The 21,895-nt window shown below is 36.7% G+C and overlaps 1 protein-coding gene across 1 annotated transcript; it reads right to left on the minus strand.

The window, feature by feature from the left end:
- Positions 1-878: 878 nt before the first annotated feature.
- LOC128997142 (sorting nexin-2-like) lies at positions 879-19,526 on the minus strand. The gene is made up of 11 exons (XM_054422726.1): positions 19,200-19,526; positions 18,474-18,554; positions 17,610-17,714; positions 16,733-16,979; positions 15,005-15,160; positions 13,692-13,813; positions 12,847-13,053; positions 11,211-11,303; positions 9,845-9,985; positions 2,822-2,974; positions 879-1,518 (listed from the first exon to the last, which is right to left on the minus strand). Exons 1-11 carry the CDS (start codon positions 19,320-19,322, stop codon positions 1,468-1,470), a joined length of 1,479 nt encoding a protein of 492 aa, XP_054278701.1. The 5' UTR covers positions 19,323-19,526; the 3' UTR covers positions 879-1,467.
- Positions 19,527-21,895: the final 2,369 nt, after the last annotated feature.

The following is a 21,895-nucleotide window of genomic DNA, read 5'->3' on the forward strand; positions in this document are numbered from 1 at the left end:
GTGTCAGATTGCTGAAACCGTTTATTTGTATGGGGAACACTGGGAACAACCCAAACCCTGGTCTTGTTGCAATAAAATGATTTTTTGTTGAAAGCATCATTAATTGATATAATATTCCAATGAAAAATGGCATCTGGATATTTATCTTTGTATAACTTAAAATAAAAGACACAGTTTAATTCTGACAAGTGTCTCAACTCAATATTCCCCTGTTGTTGCTGACACCCAAGATGAATCTGACATTCACAATTTTGTTTATTCGGTTTTGCTAAACTTTCCACTCAACCGACTACTCTTACCACAGCCCTCAACTCTTTCTTGTTTCCAAGTTTTGTGTCTAAGTGTTTTCCTCTTACAAGTAATTTTCTGAAATACACATATGATTTTGTGCCTGTAATATACTCCATGTTAGAAAATATTGGACTGTGTAGCCTAAAGAACTACAAAAGGTTTTGTACAAGATTTTTGTACCAATTGTATTGTAAGAACAAAGTGCACACAATTTCAAAAGCAAAGAAATGCACAAATGTAACTAAAAGTATCATCCAACGACATTGAGGTTGGTTTGCGTTTGATTTGGACAGGTTGAGAAACAAAAATTGTGTTGTGGTAAGATATACATTTATTTTAAATAACATACAAATAAAGTATATTGTTGACACTATTGTGTCTTAAAATGTGAACACAGTAAGGAATACAAATTATTAAATATAATGCACTTTTATTGAATTCACAGAATAATATTATGGTTAAACTCGAGTTGATTATCAAGTTCAAAGATATAAGCACAGAAAAATTATCATACTTTACAAAAGGCATATGTAAACGTAGCTTAAACTCAAATAAAATAAACAACAAACATTAGTAATGTGATTTTACAAGACACAAAAATAAAGTAATAAGTAATCTTTGAAAAAAACAATATGTTCTAGTTTTTGGTTCAATATTCAACATAGAATCAAGGTTTCGATATTCTCTTATCAGAAGTATTGTGTTATAATAAGGGTAAATAAAAGACAAAATCATAGAAATCTTATATACAAAATAACTGCTTTGAGCAGTCTTAATTCTCAAGACGTTCCACAAATAAACATATTTGGACTCAGCATTTCATGTAAATCCTGAAATGATTGTAGAGGTTGCAAGCCATTTCATTTAATGTTAGGTGAATTCATAGAATGATTCGTTCATTAGCCTGCATATCTTCAATTTTGTTTTACGATATAGACATAGCATAAGCAAAATTACTTAACTACCTTTCTGGGATTATGTTAATTTACAAAATAGCTTACACATCTTTAACAAATCACCGAGAATGGGGAAATTTTTTGTTTTTGGACATCTTGAGTATAATTAATAAATGTTTTGGAAAAATCTTCAACGTTCAACGCTGAAAACAATTTGCAGCACAATATAGTGCTACAAAACTCAGTAATACGTGGTCGCGGAATTTACACGCCACACTGTTCATGCAATAGCTTTGGCCTCTGGCAGGAATGCTTCCCAGTGCTTGATCAGCTGAAACATGTAAATACAGCTGTTAAATGACAGTAAAAGAGCTGTTAAATGACAGCAAAAGAGCTGTTAAATGACAGCAAAATCAACCAGAAACAATTCTTGATATTGATAACTTATTTGCACAGGTAGCACAACTTGTCTTGGTCACTCTTTAACTTTGACTCTAACGGGTTGGAAATCTAAACATCTGTGACTTCTCCAAAACTTGGGGGGGGGGGGGGTTCCAGCTTTATTCAGGAATTTACTTGCATGCCATAATTAAATACATTTTGTGTTAAAAATACAAACATTAACGGATGAAAACAAGAAGACAGATTAAGTACTACTAGTGTACCTGTTGCTCGAATTCGAGCAATTTGCAAAGTAATAGTAATAATTGCAAAGTAATAATTTCCGATGACTTAACAGATCGATATAATCAACATTTCTTGAAAATATCTTATGATTTTTCTAAAGCTGATCGTGTTTTTTGTGTTTTCTATAAATATTACCCAATTCATAGCCGCATTAGGTTGTCCAATAACATTTCCTATGTTTCCAAAGTTTGCAAATCGGTTCTTTCAATGATTGCTCAAGAAATGCAGCACAGTGTAAATTTAGTTTTCTTTTTAGTATATCGAATTGTCCAAGCTGTCTCGCTTTTTTCCATTGTATCTACACCAACCCAAATTCAAATAGTAAATATTTCATTTCAACCAAGTCAGTAAATGTTTGTAGCTCACGTGTCCTTAAATTGCAACTAAAATTTTCAGCAATTAAATTATCCAGCTGATCATAATGTAAACAATTATGTTCTTCAAAGGGTAACGTGGGAACTTTAAAAGCCACTGGGGCAGAGCCCAGGGGACTTTTTCGAAAATGTAAGGTCAGTTTGCAAATCTACACACCAAGACAGACATTTTGGTACATAATATGTGGGGTTAAATCTTAAAACAAAAAAGCCTTATTACAAAGTTCCATGTAGCGTATTAATAATATAGCTATTCTTTGAGTAAACGGGATTAATAAATTGGTTTAGCTAGGCTACACCTATACTATCATCTTTGTTCCTAATTTTATGAGCGCAATTCTTACTAAAACAAGTTTTCTGTAAACCCAAGAACAAAAATTAGACCATATCTTCAATTTTGAAACTTTTAAATGCCAAAACTCGCCTATTGAATCTCAAAACCGAAACTATTTCAAGTTTTGATGGTTTTGAGATTTGAGATTTGGTTTTGACACATTACTAATATCCACAATTGTTTAATACAACGTCTCTTTTATATTTTACTGCTTTGAGCCACAAGTTAGATATATTTACCTGTTGTTGATGCGTCATTTGCTCCTCCATGTACTTGATTATGGTGGCTTTAAAGTCTTTCACACGAGACACGTCGAATCTTTCCAGCTCTTTTTTGATCATTTTGGAAATGCTTGTGAACTCCTCTTGACATCTTTCAACCTTTGCTTCCCACTGAAAAAATGCAAACGATAAAACTGTAATACTTTTAATTCTTTTATTAATAAGTAACGCATTGCATGTTATGTGACACAATTTGCAGTTTTTTTGACTTGATAGTATACTGTGCCTCATGACTTTAGTTTTTTATTATGACGGCAGACTATGGAAGTCAAACCATGGACAAAAAAATTATTTAACATACATTTGTAGACTGACAAGGAAGGTTCCACGATGTGCCGCTAGAGCGTACTCAAGTGTTCGTTGATTCGCTGCCGTTGTCAACTCACCGTCTGTTACCAGTACTATCACCCTTGCAAACGAAATGCTACCAACATATCATACCCACTTTTCAATATGGTTGAAGAACAAAATTTTGAAATTCCGTAATTTTAAGGAAACAGTAAATTTTGTTTTAAATCCCCTACGTTTTTAAAACACAAAAATATAACAGAACAAACTCCTACTCCCCGGATTCCGGGGAATTCTCCAGAAATTGGCAACCCTGGCTCCAACTACCAACTTGTCATGGCAAAGCTCGCTAGCGCTTGATGCTGCAGCAGTGCGCCGAAACTACACGGCACTCCTAGTGGTGAAAGCCTGAATATATGCTAACCGCAGCACTGCTGTATAGTTAATTAATTCTTTTGTCTATAGTCAAACTAATAGCACAAATAACTTTTTCAAAATATTTTTCTTAATTTAAATCTGCTCAGGTAAATTTTCACCGGTATCACGGAATTACCTCCTATTCAACATTGCTCTAGAGGAAGCCCTACAAACAATAAAAAATGCACACATGGGACTAAAACTAGGAACGAATATTAATATATTAGCTTTTGCAGATGACGTAGTACTGATGGCTGAAAGAAAAGAAGATCTTAGGGTTTTAACGGAGATACTAATAAATGAAACTGAGTATGTAGGGCTAAAAATAAATGATGCAAAAACCAAATTCATGATAGTAACAAGAGGAGAAGCTGGAAATAATGAAGAGTTTTTTCAAGTCAACAACCATGAATTCCAAAGAGTAAATAATTTCACCTATCTAGGCGTTCTACTATCTGACAAAAATACGGAAGACATGGAAATTCAGAATAGGATAAATTTAGCAAATAAGAGTTGGTACGTGTTATAAAGGAAGATTTATTTGTTTGAGTTTTATTTTGGGCAAAGTAGCCATTCTTTAGTTGTAATAACCTGAATGGAAAAATCCGTTAATGTGTAAGACATAGAAGACAATAGAGACCGAACCTACGCAGGACAAAGGTCAAGACAGGATACAATACGTCTGAGATAAGAGCGACCAGTCTTCAGCAGTCCACAGGTGAGGCACGATCGTAGTTCGTTCGTTTCTGCCCACATTTATTATAAGTTTTCCCGTTTTTGCCTTAAGCATAGTTTTACGGATTAAATATATGTTTATTTACATTATCAAGTTATAACAGTGGCGACGAGAGTATTTAAAGAACTCCGTGTGTGTTTTACAGTGTATTTTTACTCGATTTATGAACTCTGAAAATTCGTGTTTTAGTTTGTCAAGAACCAAGAAGCCATTTTGATTTTGTTTCAAGTAGCTAGTAACTGTGACAAGGAACTGTTACTACATAACTGTTACTATTCTGTGTACCAAACACTAGTAACTGAAACTATTATTTTTACAGAACCTAATATTCGAAATAATAGTGACTAAAGTAACGGAATTTCTAGAATAAATTATTCATTCATGAATCGTCTCTCTACTTCTACTTGTTTGTTGTTGTGGTGCAATTTGAGGTTAAGCACGGAAGTAATGATTATAATGCCGGTTTGCAAGTGATGTATTCTGTTGGCAAAAAGGTTTTAACAGGATTTTACTGTGAGTATTTAATTTGTAAATATGACTTCCAAGCAGATTGTAGGAAGGATTGCAGAATTTAATGAGGACTTAGAAAGTTTTCAAAACTACTCTGAGCGACTTGAACATTTTTTCAAGGTTAATTCTATTAAAGATGAAAATAAAATTTCATTTTTCATTTCTGTTATGGGCCCTGCCCTATACACTACTCTTAAGGATCTTATTCATCCTGTGCAGATTGGTGATGAAAAAACTACTTATGCTTTCATAATTGGGGCATTGAAGGATCATTTTGTTGGTAAAGTAAACACAACTTATGAACGTTTCATGTTCAACAAGGCTTCCCAAAAAGAGGGGGAGAGTATTTCAGAGTATTCAGTTAGGCTAAAAAAATTAGCTACCACTTGCAACTTTAAGGATTTTCTCGATGAAGCATTGAGGGATAGATTTTTATGTGGACTCAGATCTACCCATATTCAAAGTAAACTTCTTGCTGAAGGTTCAACTTTAGATTTCTCTAAGGCTCTTGAGCTGTCCTTAGTTATAGAGAATGCTGACAAAAATGTAAAATCACTACACCCTGAATCTCAAGTTGGAGAGGTAGGCCTAAACTTTGTTAAGCGCAATTTCAATAAAATGCCTAACAATATCAAGTGTTACCGTTGCGGTAGAGTTCACAACGGCAAGTCATGTCCTTATACTGAAGCAACCTGTTATAATTGCAATAAAAAAGGGCATTTGGCAAATGTTTGCAGACTAAAGAGTAGCAATAGGTTCAAGCCTAAGTATAAAAACTCTGGTAGAGTAAATAATTGTGAGTCTGATGGTTCAGACGAAGTGTCTTACACACAGGGCAAAGAATGCACTGATTTGTTTACTATAGCCTATGCAGGCAATGAGGGTAAAAAGAATAGTTTTGTAACTAAAATGATTTTAAATGATGTCCCTGTGGAGATGGTTATCGATACAGGAGCTGTTGTTACAGTTATGCCAGATTCTGTATTTTATGAGAAATTTCAGCACAATCTACCGAGTTTGTCCTCGTCTAGTGTTAAATTAAAGACTTACACTGGCGAAAAAATCAATGTTGTTGGTGAGTTTAAGGTCAGTGTAAATACTCGAGAGGGAGAAGTTCAGCTACCCGTGGTGGTCGTGGAGAACACAGGACCTACACAGCCTACGCTTATGGGGCGTAACTGGATAGAAAGGATGAAATTGGACTGGAGTTCCGTGAGATCTACAAGCAGCGAGGACATATCAGTGCACCAGCTGAGAAACGGTGAGTCCGTTCCAACTACCTATGTTATTTCTGATCTAAAGAAGAAATATTCTGATGTTTTTGAAGAGTCTATAGGAGAAATTAAAAACATGTCCGTTGACATAATTTTAAAAGATAACGTAAAACCGGTTTTCTGCAAGGCCAGAAATGTGCCGTACGCTTTGCGACCTGCTGTTGAGGTTGAATTAGATAACCTACAAAAGAATGGGGTCATTTACCCAGTTTCTCAATCTGAATGGGCTACGCCTTTAGTCGTAGTACCTAAGCCTAATAATAAGGTTAGGCTATGTGGTGATTTTAAAGTCACACTGAACCCGAATATTCGAACGGATCACTATCCGCTTCCAAATCCTGAGGATATTTTTTCTAGCATATCTGGTGCAACACTGTTTACAAAGTTAGATTTATCGGCTGCTTATAACCAACTCAAGGTTAATAGGCCTTCTCAAGAATTGCTGACCATCACGACTCATAAAGGGTTGTTCCGTTATGCCCGACTCCCTTTTGGTATAACTAGCGCTGGAGCGTTATTTCAATCAACGATGGATCAAATTCTACAAGGACTTGAGAACACCAAGGCCTATTTGGATGATATTTTGATTTATTCAAAATCAGTAACTGAAATGACTCAGAGAGTCGAAGCGGTGTTGAGGCGCCTTCATGATTATGGAATTAGAATTAATTCAAACAAAAGTGAATTTTTCAAAGAACGTTTAACGTTTCTAGGCCATTGCTTGGATCAACATGGTATCCACCAAAGTAAAGAACTTACAGAAGCGATTGTCAATGCTCCTGTACCCGAAAATGTGTCGCAGCTCAAATCCTATTTAGGGTTGTTAAATTACTATGGGAAATTTTTGCCAAATTTATCATCTCTCTTACATCCGCTCTACAAACTTCTGCAGAACGACATTGAATGGGAATGGAATTTTCAATGTCAGAGTGCGTTTGAGTCTAGTAAGAAGCTTTTGTTGAAAAACAACGTACTAATGCCCTATGACCCAAAATTAGAAATTGTTGTCACTTGTGATAGTTCGAGTTACGGAGTTGGCTGCGTCATAGCTCATCAGCTAAGAGACGGATCTGAACGCCCAATAGCGTTCGCAAGTCGAACACTGACTAAGTGTGAAACCAAGTATAGTCAGATCGAAAAGGAGGCATTGGCCCTTCTGTTTGCCATAAAAAAGTTTCACAACTTCTTGTATGGGCGGAGATTTACCTTGGTCACAGACCATCGCCCGTTAATATTTTTACTCGGACCGACCAAAGCAGTCCCCACATTGGCTGCCGCTCGAATTCAACGATGGGCCCTTACATTATCTGCTTATGACTACACTATCAGATACAAAAAAGGATCCGACATTTCAAATGCAGACGCCTTATCTCGCCTTCCCTGCAAGAACACGGAAGAAGATGAAGGAGACATAAATTTCTTTTCGACCACACAATTACCTATCACCTACAAAGAAATAGGATTAGCAACAAAATTCGATCCAATTTTGTCTAAAGTCATGGAATTCACCACCAACGGGTGGCCCAGCCACGTCGATGATGCAGCTTTAAAAAACTACACGGACAAGACAATGCAACTTTCTACGGAGAAGAACTGCCTTTTATGGGGGAGCAGGGTGATCATTCCACCTACACATAGGAAGGAAATCCTAATCTTACTTCATTCAGAACACCCGGGGGAATCCAAAATGAAAGCTTTAGCCCGTAGCTACGTCTGGTGGCCGAAGATAGATCAGGAGATAGAAGAAATGGTCAAGGAATGCAAAATTTGTCAGATGACTAGAAAATCAGCTACACTGGCTCCGCTCCAACCTTGGTCCTGGCCAAAGCATAACTGGCAAAGAATCCATCTTAATTTTGCTCATTATGAAAACAAAGAATTTCTCATCATTGTTGATAGTTTCTCGAAGTGGATAGAAGTGTTTTCAATGTCAACTACTACCTCAACTAAGACCATTGAAAAATTACGCCATTGTTTTGCGGCATATGGTCTACCTTGCACAGTGGTTACAGACGGAGGTCCCCAATTCACCTCTAGCGAGTTCAAGGAATTTTTGAAATCTAATGGAATTCATCACATATTTTCACCTCCTTTCCACCCACCTTCAAATGGTTTAGCTGAAAGGGCTGTACAAACTGTTAAGGAAGCATTTCTGAAGCAAATGTTACATGACTCGACCCATAAGGCTAATCGATCCCTACAACACCGTATTGATGCCTTCTTGTTTTCATACAGAAACACACCACATTCCACAACAGGAGTCTCACCATCTGAAACTCTTTTGAAATTCAAACCCCGTACCCATCTAAGTTTGTTGAAGCCACATTTGGCTAACGAAATAAATATTAAACAAGAGAAAATGGTGAGAACCGCAAACGCTCACAGAGGTAAAGCATGGTCATTTGAGGTTGGAGATCGTGTCTTTGTAAGATCTGTCAGAAAAGAAAATGTTAATTGGCTTTCAGGAGAAATAATAAAGGTTATAAGCCCTGTAACTTATTTGGTAAGGGTTGAAAATAGAACAAGATTTGTCCATGTCGACCATCTTCGAACAAATATGACAAAACCTGATGAGGAAGATGACGTGTCCCTCCGCTTCCCAAGAGAACTGTTCCAAAAAAGTCCAGAAGCAAAACGATCAACTGACGTTTCATCTCCTAAACAACCACCACCAGTGATATCCCCGACTAAGACTCCTATCATAATTAACCAAGACACAGACAATACAAGGCAGCACGAAGATAGTGCCGAGGGCATACGTCGATCGCAGAGGGTTCGACGAATGCCTCGTAAACTAGACTTATAAAGACAAATTTTGAAACCCTCCCCAGTGTTGTATATAGACATAGAAGTAAACTTTATTTTGTGGGGAGGAATTGTTATAAAGGAAGATTTATTTGTTTGAGTTTTATTTTGGGCAAAGTAGCCATTCTTTAGTTGTAATAACCTGAATGGAAAAATCCGTTAATGTGTAAGACATAGAAGACAATAGAGACCGAACCTACGCAGGACAAAGGTCAAGACAGGATACAATACGTCTGAGATAAGAGCGACCAGTCTTCAGCAGTCCACAGGTGAGGCACGATCGTAGTTCGTTCGTTTCTGCCCACATTTATTATAAGTTTTCCCGTTTTTGCCTTAAGCATAGTTTTACGGATTAAATATATGTTTATTTACATTATCAAGTTATAACAGTACGCATGCAGTAAACTAATGAAATCAAAACTTTTAACGAGAAAGACAAAAATTAGAATCTACAAAACTATAGTAAGACCTGTACTTTTATATGGGGGGGAAAATTGGATCCTGAGCAAGAACTCAGAAAAGAAAATAATAACTTTTGAGAACAAAGTTTTGAGAACTATATATGGGCCAGTATGTGAAGATGGAGTATGGAGAATCCGCCACAACCGAGAGCTAAGAGAATTATTTCAAGACCCGGATATCATTGGAGAAGTTAAGAGTAGAAGATTAAGGTGGGTTGGCCATATCCTAAGGAGAAAGGAGGAGAGTCTACTGAAGATAGCACTCAGAGGAAATCCGAGGGGAAGAAGACCAATAGGTAGACCGAAAGCCAGATGGTGGGGTCAAGTACGAAAAGATTTGGAAAGGATGAGGCTTGTAGAGGAAGATGCATGGGACCGAGACTATTGGCGACAGCGTGCTGGCGAGGCCAAGTACCAGCTAGGGTACAAGTGGCCATGGCAGTAAGCAGTAAGTAGTATCACGGAATTACAGCAGTTATACCAACATTACCTCAACAATCTCCTGAGCCACAGTAGCCTTGTCTGGTTTATTTGCCAAGTCGAGCTTTGCTTTCTGTTCCCTCTTTTTGTTGAGCATCAGCTGGGAATGTTGCCAATTCTGGTAAACCTTTACACGTTCATGAAACACGTCCTAGAAAAAATATTACAACATTATGAACTAGAGTGCAGGGGCTAAATAGACAATAATACCCCCACTGCAGCAAACCTACAGACTAAGTGAATTATAGTAGGACACAAAATTAAAGTCCCATGTCTGCAGGTAGAGTGGACCCGTCCTAATCCTGCTTGTCAAAACAACACTATTGTTGGGAGCTCGTCGATGCAGGCGGGCCGGGAATACCGCCCTCCCCTTGCTGTTCCTAGAAATTACGCGTCCTACTACAGTTTGCATAAAAGACATGGAGCATCATGCAAAGGTTCATTTTGTTCGTCTGAGAAAGAGGAATAAAACAATTTTCTGACTGGTATTTCTGACTGGTATCCCGTAAGCAATGACTCATAGGAACGGATTTTCCCAATGCGCCCGGCCAGAGCAGGTTTATTCATCGAGACTAACTCCTCGACCTGATAACTCGGTAACAGGAAATCGTAGAGCGTTCACTCAAAATGGTTTTTATTCCTCTTTCTCAGACGAACAAAATGAGCCTTCGCATGATGCTCCAAGTCTTATGGTTCAATTTATGCAAATTGTAGTAGGACGCGGAATTTCTAGGAACAGCGAGAGGAGGGCAGTATTCCCGGCCCACCTGCATCGCCGAGCTCCCAACAATAGCTTTGTTTTGACAAGCAGGATTAGTACGGGTCCACTCTACCTGCAGACATAGGACTTTAATTGTGTGTCTTGCTATACATTTGTACATTTGTTTGGTTTGGATTTATTTGTAAGCATTTCAAACCACCCATTTCCCAAGGACCCAATCTTGACTGGTCATCAACTTATTTAAGTGGATCCAGCACTACAAGTTTCTTTCCAAATTTCATCAAAATTGGACCAAAATGACTCGAGTTAGGGCCTATTTAAAGCTAGACCTGCCATATTCTATGTCAAGATAGTTTTAGTAAGATTGAAATTATTTAATATAAATCATTGCTACAAATTTCCGGAGGTTAAAGTGTTTAATGAAAGATTGTGAGTGTTGTTGTTTAATGAAAGGCTGAACCAAACCCCTTTTTACAGCCTACAAGAATTTTATGAAGTGTATTCTGTTAGTTTTAATAATCAGTATTATAGTTATAACCTATCTATTATTGTATGTTATTTTGCAAGTTTAAAAATGACACTGTCTATTGCATATATAACAATGCATTGCTGTTTATTGCTGAAGGACAATCAATGATTCTGATATTGAACTCACCTTGACTGATCCGATAAGAGCGACGTAATCTCTGAGCAGCTCATAGAGAATCGCAAAGTCGGTGTTGGACTGATCGTTATGTACCGCTTCAACCTGTAAACAAAGTATTGGTAAAAAATTGGAAAACTCTGATACAATGTGATAGAGGAACAGATAATAATGATAAACACAATGATAAATTGGGGCTGTCTGTAAATTATGCATCAAGCTCTTATCGTAGCTGAGCATTTTAGTTCAAATACTAAAATAGTGAAGTATTCATAGAAAATAGTATTATATAGAACATTTACTACAATTTTAACTATTTCCTACATATATGTGACAATTAGGTAGCTCAAGTAGCTGAAAATGAAGTGAGGGAAAATCGGTCTTCCACTATAGACAAAAATAATTAAATATCGACCGTCAAAGTGCTGCGGTTACCATAGATTCTGGCGCACACCACTAGGAGCACCATGTTATCACGGTGTATGTGCTACCTAACTACGGCGCTCCCAGCGGTGTGTGCCAGAACCTATAGTAACCGCAGAACAGCTGACAGTCTATATTAAATTCTTTTTGTCTATGGTAAGAGTCACATTCTGTGTTCAATAGGGAGTCAACACCTATTGAAACCCATACTCAGTTGACAGAAAAAATGTGTTTGTAGAAAAGTGTTTAAATGACTAAAGTGGCTAAGGGAGTTTGCAGAAGATTATACACATCAACAGCTGATCTAAGTCAGTAACAAAGCTACACAAGGCATTTCACTCCATTCTACACTCAACCTTCACTGATATTCAGGTTAAAATGTGCGCCTAGGTTCCCATCTCAAATGATAATGATAATTACCCCATTTGCACACATTTTCCGACAGAGGGCATTAATCAGCTACCATCTAGACAGGTTAGAGAAAATACAAATTTGCTAGCTGATCGGTGTGTTTAAGACTGCATAACAGAGTTTACCATTATCCTTGATGGTTGCATAAAGACCCTAATTTGATAATCCACACACTCAAAATTTCTCTACCTTTGCTCACTGCCTCAAACGAGACTGATTATGATCGCAGCCAGTTCACACTATGCAAAACATTTTAAACATTCATTGGCTAAATTTTACGACCAATTATTCTGAACCCCTACGCACATTTTCACTTTGTTCCATTCATCCTTCAAGTGACGATGGACTTCCATAGCCGTTAGTGTCTTGAACTACAGAAACCTAATCAAATCACAAACAAAATTTAAACATATTTGATTTTTTTTTTGCTATTATGACAAGACTAATCGTTGTACATGGGTAGAAACTAGCAAAAACTGTAGTGAATGAAGGAAAGAACATGGCAAAAGCAATCTGAGCTCACATGGTCGTTACAGAAACTCAATGGAGGCCTTTTATTTACTGCACAGTTCTCGTAATTTCTACCCATTTCTACAGCTGATGGGGAGATTTTTTAGCTGGCGAATTCGGCTGCCAAATACAGCTGCCTGTTTCAGCACTGACTCTTCACAAAACGGTCAGGTAAAGCTGTTTTCCTAGCTACATTCGGCAGGGGGTGTACCCTGAAAAAAACGCAGGCACCGAAACCTCTCACGACCTTTACAATTCTGCAGCCAAATTTGGTAGCTAGAAACCCCGCATTTATCTACAGTACCTTTTCCTCCACATCAGTCAGTTGAGCCAGAACTCTAGACAGCGAAGAGTGTTCCTCACAGTTGCTCAATATTGCCGCAGACTTAGCGAACGCAGATGTGAGTTGAGCCAGGTCTCTGCGGCCCATCACTAGCGTCTCAACACTCAACAATAGTTTGCGCAACTGAGCATCTAGACTTTCCACTTGCTGCACCTTCTCTTCAAACCACTGTGAATTTAAAAGTTTAATTACAACTCATGTGATAACAGTTTTCAATACGACCTACTCCTTACCTTAGGAAGTTGAACCTTGATGTTACTAGTTTACAACGTTAAAAGGCAGTATTAATTCTTGTCAGAAATTACTAATTACAATTGGATAAAAAATTATCCTACACACAGACTTGAACTGGCAATCCTCGGATATTAAGGCCAGTTCTAACCAGTCTTATACTAAACCCAGCTTCTTAACTCAGACTTTCCTCAATTAATTCAGTGATTTATTATATTTTAATTAATGTGTGTGTAGTGTTGAACAGTTGTGAGTTTTTATTACATGGATAAACTTGTCCTCATTTAGGTTAGCTGCTATCTGAACAACAGTCCTTCAAATGTAACCCTTATGCCTATTTTGCATTTTCACTGGGTTGAAAATGCACAAGTTTTTCACATCACCCAGATTTTGATTCTTGAATACGAAATTGTGTTTCTCTGTAAGATCCAGTTAAATTTGAATTACTAATTTTTTTGATAGACCTAGCTGTTTTTTAACTTCTCTAATTTCCAACTAAGCTGCAGTTACTGTCTGAGCTGTTTTTCCTCGCTTTCAATGTACCATCTGAACAAAGACAAATCTGAAATGATTACCGGATCATTCTCGTCCATCTTGTAAGTTATTTTATTGACAGTTTCGCCAACTTTGTTGAACAGCCTCATAACGCCAGCACCACTCAAAGCCGATGTATTTGTAGCCTTAGGCAGCTCCATATCTAAACAAACAAGCAATACATAAACAACTAGTGTTTGGATGGATTAAAACCTAACCTTAAGATTAAACCTATCCAAGAGTCGAGAACATTTAACTGACTTTCAGTGAAAGCTTATCTTTACAGTCAGGCGAATAAAAGGTAATAAGGGGACATACAAAATTTTATGTGAATAAAGTTAAATTTATCACAAAGTACAGGAAGGGTAAACTAAACTTGAACAAACTACATAAAATCATCAGTTTTTAGTAAACTAGGTTTTTTTGTGAGTAATCTAATAAAGTACATAATATTTTCTCAGGTGTAAAAATCAAGAACCTCAATCAAATATCTTAGAGTTCACACAACAAAATAAAATTGAACTAATTCATCGATCTCAAACAATTCACTAAAATTTTGATTTTGTAAAACGGTTGGACAAAAAAGTTGTTAATACAAAACAAGATAGCCTAATTTGTATTCACAACAGGGTTAATTTTCTAACATAATCCTTTTAACAATTCTTTCTTATTCCTCTTTAAGAGCTCAAGTGAAAATGTACAGGTTCTCAATTCATACCTAGAAATTTACATACTACAGATAGCTTTTAAACCCAGTCTCACAATTGACCATTAACAGCCCCAGTAGCCTACTTTCCAAACTATACCGACTTTGAACAGTGCAAGTAGATCTCTCATCTGATTGTAAAATCTGTAGCTTATTTTATACACCGTAGTACAGCATGTATTGTTATTCCAACTATCAGAATCGCTCACAGAAACAATTTTTAAAAACCTAAAACTACAGTAGGCCTATCCTTGATAAAAATGGCAAAAGCCGTGATGGCAAAATTTGGAATATCTCTCGCAGTAGTGTAGACATCATCTTAGTCACCTGCAGTCACAAAATCATCATCCTCTGCAATTACAACATAAGTGTGAATTCTTTACTGCAAAATCTTTGTAGGAGCATTCTGCAATCGCAATAGTAAATGCTGGGCTTGGCCTATTTTCTATCAAATGCCCTGATTTCAGGTAAAAACAATTTTTTTCTTCAATCGTGGAAGACCATTGATTGATTTAAATAGCAAAATAGAAATTAACAACAAAACATTCTCCACAAAAAACCACATGGACTAACTTTAAATCGTCTTCAGGACATCTATAAGGATGATTTATATACAAGAGAGGGTGTTAGTTGCTGTTGTATAGTTACCCGCTTCCAGGAACTCCCTGAAATCCGGGTCTACTCTGAAGGTTGGATGTTCTGCGGTTCGCCGCAGATATCTCTCCAACGCAGCACGTCTCCGCTCTATGAACTCTGACGAGGGGCCTTGCTCGTTCTGCCCAGACATCTTCACCTTGGTCGTTCCTACACAGGAAAAGAAACTGAATGACTTTCTGTGTCAGAGTATAAACTGGCTCAAGAAACACAAAACTTTACACTTACACAAAACATTAAAATACTTCATTGTCACTGACAGTGCCTACTTTCAACTGAGAAAGGTTATAAAGAGTTTTCTTCAGGCCTTGAACTCTCTTTTCAACTCCTACCACATGGTGGTGATTTCACATAAATTTATTTAATAGAACTAATAAATATTATTAGGTAGAATAAATAAAGCCTTCGAATAGAAGTAGGTCCAATAAAATTTGTTTAAAGTACAGGGTGTTTTTAAAAGAATGCCGGGATTTGAAACGGTCGTTGCTCAGGGACTATTCAAAATAAATAAACAATTTAAACGTCAAATTGAAGGGAAAAGAACAAAGTTTTTCCCTCATTCTTTCATACGATTCAGAATGATTTAGTAAAATTCAGATTTGCATCAATCTTATATGAGCATAAAACTGGCAATGTCTACGCTTAAGGCAATCGCCGGGTTTATCTAATGTTTTAACTGAATCTTTTTAGGCACAAAGACTCTTTCTTTCACAGATAAGATCATAAAGTGACCAATTTAGGCTTGTTCAGCTGAACACTTCAATCGCCAATCAAATTTTTCGGACTTCTGATGTAGAATTGTCGGATTTCTTCGACTAAGTGAACGCTTGCTTTTAGCCGGCCATGTGAATGTCTTTTCAAAACACTATGGTGCCCCAAAACTCATTAAACTAGCTTCAAGTTTCTTTATCATCAAGTAGAATTATTACATTTAGTTTAATTTAGCAATGGAGATAAACTCTGCGAATCACAGATTACGATCTGTGCCTTCTATTGTGCAGTAAACGTCACAAAAACAAAAAATTACTTTTCTGCATCCATAGATGAACAAAGTACTTGGGTACATATTTTTAAGGAAACACTGGAAAATTAACCTCTACACAAGGAGAAAGGGAAAAAAGGGAATTAACCAACGGAGCAGTAAGAGTGACTTTTACACAGAACCTGCGTCAAGCAATTGAATAAATATTTACCGAATAGGATAGGACTTTGAGCTCCAGCCAAGTGTTTCCTAGATGCACTTGATTGCTTCAAACTTCTGTCCGAAGCATTTGTCAATCAGCATACAGGGATAAACAACTAACAAAGCAGCATCGGCTACAGCACCAACCCTACTCCCACAATGTTCCCGTGTGTTCTACCAACTATGAGATACTGCAAATCGCCAAAACTACCTTACTTGGCAGCAAGAAATGAAGAAACCTTGGTTAAATGTGATGAACATGTAATTTATGTGATCAGTTGAGATTCGGAAATAAGATGGCAAAGAAATGTGCAAAGTTCATATGTAATGATTGCAAAAGTATAATGTTTTATCCATATTTTTTCAATAATCATATTTTTTTTTTATTGTTTGAGTATTTTTGGTAGTAGTAACAGTTAGAGGAATAAGTTTATATTGAAGGTGTTGTAATCGTATAGTATAGATAGTACACTTCTACATTTTGCCACATTAAAATTATTCATTGTAAAATTAAATTATAGCCTCATAGTCTATTTTACCCATCATGCTTTTCTCGGGAGCCGGAGGAATGATTCTTCCTGCCCGCAAATATTTGTCCACAAGTTTGTCGTGGAGTCCGAGGAAGTCACTAAATCGCCGATGTACCGCAAAGGTTTTCTTTCTGAACAATGGAATGTTGGTATGTGTATGAACTCGGTAGGCGACATAGGAAGCCATTCCTTCTCCCACACGACTCGGCTCGCCAATGGTGATTTCGATAAACTGATCGTTGCCATCTTTTTCAATCTGTTAACATATTCACAATATCCAATGTATTACTGAACAATCAACAAGATTTATAAGCCCATACTAGGTTGGGTTAATTATTTAAAAGTCAGTATATAATTGAGAGTGACTATCATCCTCATTTCTTGGAATTTACACAATTTTACTTTTGTTTGGGTCTGGAAGGTTATCTTTAAAGATTTTTTTCAATAACCATCTATCTTTTCTTCAGCTTATACACACACTGTTTTCTTGTTACACTTGTAATCTTGCTACGCTTATTTTGAAATTTCACCTGGCCAAGTAAGTAAGTTTTTTTAGCCAATGAGTGCCAATGTGTGATGATAAATAAGTTTTGTTTTTGTTTTTCAATTCTCTGCATGGTGTGTTGCAGGCTTAGGCTAAGATTTTGATGTATTGACGTTTCCTTGTACATAGTATGCTTTCAGGAAATAAATCATTCTCATTCTCATTCTCATTCTCTCATTATCAAGCAACACCTTGCTATATAAGTATGTCCTAGGCTAATCACAGAAAATGTTTAATTAATGACTACCTCTTATTTTGTATTTGTTTATGTATATTTTTAAATGGTTTGTCTGTTTGAATTAGGCTGATTACTAAAATAAAACAGTATTTCCAGCCACTTACCTCTTCGGCCGAAGCTTTAGTGGCTTTCGGAGGTTCTGGACTCTGTAGCTTAACCTCTTCATCAAACTCATCGACTGGAGTTGGCGTGGACTGCTCTCCTTTGTCCTTGATATAGGAAAATAAAAAGACGTTGGATGGAAAAAATATTAAATTTTAAAATTAAAATTTGTATGGTACAGTTTGTAATATAATAGAGACCTAAACAAAGTAGGCTATGTGAATCCAACTATCCGAACCGGGATCTCCAACTATCCTGGATCAAATTGATGTAAAAAAATATTTTAATAAGTAGCCTACTAAACAACAGTGGGAGCATGTGAATACAATGTGCCATTCCGTAACTAGGATAGATAAGTTAACACAGTATGTAGGCCTAGAGCACTGTTTTTACAGTACTGTATACAATATAGGCTAACTTTAGTAATTTTAATTTATTTCATATGCCTAGTGCTTACTTTCTGTTTATTACAGGCACATGCAGTGGCTGCACTTTAGTATCTGTCCTACACTCATTCGAATGAAAAATATCGATGTATAGATTAATCGATATATCTGGTTAGGTTAGGTTAACCTAACTAACCAAACTTGATATATCGAATGGGTGTAGGACAGATACTCTTAAGTGCAGCCCATGCAGTCCCTAATTTTTTCAATAAAATTCAGATTTTAGAAATGTAGATTAACGCTTACAAAGATGTTTTGTTTAGTTCCGGAGGTACACCACATTAAGCTAAATGCATAACTTATTAGGCCTAACCTTAAAAACTGAATACAGTAATCAAAGGGTTGACAGTAGCAAAGTTCAATGGATATAGGCCTATCAATGAAAAAGAGAACTTACTCTGTGAACTATTCAAAACTTACAAAGTTTAACTGTAGTTTGGGTAGCTCTGTCAATAAAGGTTTAGGAGAGTGACTGTTCTCGTTGTTCAGAGTTCCAATATCCTGTAAAATTAGACAGATTATCTTAATTTGAAGGATTACTTCAAGCGATAGCACACCCATTCTCACCTAAGTTAACTTAAATCATCCCAAGACTACCTTTCTAGGTTCCTAGTTGAATTAAAGGTTCATTCAAAATCACGCTAAGTTAAGGCATAGTCAGGATTGAAGAAAGAGATGACCTATCGCGCTTTTTTTAAACTTAGGCTAAGTTGATGATGTCAATCTCAAGTTAGTTTCCAGTAGGTTAATATTCTTATAAGCACCGAGTTGCAGTTCGGAAGTGTCCTCCAAAGTAAACAGGATAAAAATATAGAATATTGCCTATATCTAATTAATATGTTTCGCTATTCCTAAATACTCAACAAACTAGTAAACTAGGCTAGGTCTAGCCACAGAAAACGTACTACTATAACCCAGAATGCCAACCGGAGCAACGCTGGTAGCGCTGCCTACGGATTGACAGGCAAAGCTCTCTCAAACCGCTTACATGCGGTTGGCATTCTGGGTTATAGTAGTACGTTTTCTGTGGTCTAGCCTGTATGAGAAATAAGTCTAAGCTGAAATGAGAAAATTTGTTAATTTTATTGTGTGGTCATAAGATGCGAAATAGGCTTAAACTTAGGCCTAGAAGGTTTATAAACTCACATCCATGGCAGAGGCAAACAAATCATCATTATCCTCGTCTTTATCAAAAATATCTACATTATCAAAGAGAGGAGGAGGTTCAGTTGATAACTGATTGATTGATTGTTCCTTGCTTTCAGACATTTTCGGTAAATAACCTAGTAACTGTTAATTTAAAGTAGGAAACTGACTGATAAATTAACTGAGGCAGTTGAAAAAATGAACGTTTTAAAACTTCAAAATCTATTAAAACGTATAATTGATAGTGAATATTATTCCTCAAATTCTTAGTCCTGGATGACGAATGCCGATAATACACACACATACGATAAACACAGACAACAGCAGTTGAGTGGCAGTGAGTGATAGTTCAGTTGATGTTGATAGCCCCGTAGCCGACAACAGGTCCAGTCCAGTCGGTCCCCAGTCCAGTTGGTCCAGGTCGTGTCGTGTCGGCTCCAGTCAGTTTTGCCAACGTCCAGGAGAGACCCAATATTACCCTAAGCCCTCCCAAATCTATCTCTTAAGACCCCCTCTTTAGTTGAGCTGATTATTATTATGTGGTTTGATCTGTGTATGTTTTATTTCTGTATTGAATTAATGGCCAAATAAGTTATTTTATTTTATGAATTCTTTGAACTAGTGATGGGTCGGTACCACTTTTTCAAAGTCGGTACCGGTGCGGTTCCTAACCAAAATCGATCCTGGGTGCTCGGTTCCGGAACCATCGGTACCTTATTTTAAATTTTAAGGATAGACTACTACACATTCAAATCAAAATAATATAGTGTAGTAGAAGTGTTAAAAATATTTGATAAAACTGGTGATGGGTCGATACCAACATCTATCGATTGTCGATACCGATACCTAAAAAAACAATTCTCAATAGCAATACCATTTTTGTATAGTTTTACCAAGTTTTCTGAATGGATTGGTTATACTTACACCAACCCCTGTCTTTACGTCTTTCTATTAAGTATTTTTAAGTAAAGCAAGGGTGTTTTCAAGTAAAGAAATGTTTGCAGCAATGAAACATTCTAAATATCCAATTTCCAAATTTAAACCCTTCTTATCACATCAGATAACTGCCATATTTAAGTACTAAATAGAAGGTGTGCCCACCTAATATTTTCAGTCCAGAAAACTCAAAGTAGGCCTAATAGACCCTATCGTCGTATTCTGAGATCACTTCAAAATCCAAAATGTATCTTTCTCAATTACTGAAACATCATCACTGTTTTTCACGGTCACGCCAATGTCATGAACATCTTCCGCGGCCATGTCATAATGAACTCCCGCGGTTACGGAAACGTCTTCGTCGTCGTCCGCGATCGCAGAAAAATCATGAACATGCGGCCATGTAGACGTCATCATCGTCTTCGTCGTCGTCCACGATCGTGGCAAAATCATTAACATGTCTTGCGGCCATGTATACGTCATCATCGTCTCCCGGGATCGCAGTAACGTCATCGTCGTCGTCCGTGATCGCGATCATGGCAAAATCATCTCCCACGATCATTGACTTCCGCGAATAAGAAACTTACTTATAACTTACTATACTTACAAGAAACTAAGTAAAAGCAAGGTCGGCCTCCAATATGTTTATTACTTTCAGGAACAGCTTTAAAATTTAAGATTGTAAAATCAAACATCTTTGAAATAGGAGGTTGGTTCAGTCTTCGATGTTGTTGACTGTTGAGGGATAAACCACAACAACACTGACAAAACACAGTAAATTAGGAATGTGCAATGAAAGTGACTTGGCGTCAGTAAAATCAAATAGGTAATTATTTTTTATTTAATGTGGGGCATCACTAAAAATTTAGATCTACAAGCAATAAATTACACATTTTTCACAATTTTATTACACATGTATAAAAAGAGTATAAGTGATGTTCTTAAATATTTACATCATCTGTTACAGTGGGCAAGATAGAATAGTACGAATAATATGATAGCAGATCGGGGCTGTCTTCTTTACTTGTAAGATTCGATTGCAGATTTTCCCCAAATTCATTGCTTATGTATTCATATTAAAAATAACAAGAACGTGTTATACGGAAAATTGATCAACAGGGTCAATATCCTCAGCTGCTGAACTGCTGCTGGCGCCTAGAGTCTGTCTCGAATGTCACTGATCAGCAGATGTGCGTGGTTCGTTGATTCATTTGTCTCGGTCTGCCGTCTATGGGAGTGAGGGCGAGGGGCTACTTTGTATAGACTATTCAGGGGAATCGTAACTGTGTTTGTATGTGTTTTCTAGGATTAGATAGAACAAAAATCTAAATATTTATTTTTAAATTGCAGTGGTCGGGGGTGTGGTTAATGCAGTTGGATTTGCGCTGACTAGGTTTGTTGTTTATTTCTGTCGTCTGTAGCAGGCACATAGCAGACTGATGAGAGTTTTAATATCAAATCAAATTAGCAAAATTTCAATGAGATAAAGGTACAGGGCGTTAAATACATAAACTGGGAGCGTTGTAATGTGAATAATATCCAGGCTAATGTGTTTTTATGAAATAAGGTAAGTTTAATTCAATATAAGTTTCTATATTGTCTTATTTCAATTTATTAGGAGGAATAATTTAGCATATCTTAGTTAAGAATAAATTAACTTGGGTATAATAAGTTTATTTTAAATCCTTACTGTAGGACTGCAGGGAAAACGCCATAGGTGAATTTATTGTAGCCTATTGAACGGTCCAACAATATCAATA

The sequence above is a fragment of the Macrosteles quadrilineatus genome, unplaced genomic scaffold (genome assembly GCF_028750875.1).
Source record: "Macrosteles quadrilineatus isolate MER2022 unplaced genomic scaffold, UCM_ALF_1.0 Scaffold_6__1_contigs__length_79288215, whole genome shotgun sequence".
Lineage (NCBI taxonomy): Eukaryota > Metazoa > Arthropoda > Insecta > Hemiptera > Cicadellidae > Macrosteles > Macrosteles quadrilineatus.

Excerpts from the sequence above, each read along its gene's own strand:
- LOC128997142 (XM_054422726.1), bottom strand. The coding sequence starts at position 19,322 with ATGTCTGAAAGCAAGGAACAATCAATCAATCAGTTATCAACTGAACCT. Across the intron at positions 17,715-18,473 it reads CCAAACTACAGTTAAACTTT|GACAAAGGAGAGCAGTCCAC; the intron begins GTAAGTTTTGAA and ends TCCTATATCAAG. Across the intron at positions 9,986-11,210 it reads CTCTTATCGGATCAGTCAAG|GACGTGTTTCATGAACGTGT; the intron begins GTGAGTTCAATA and ends TATTTTTTCTAG.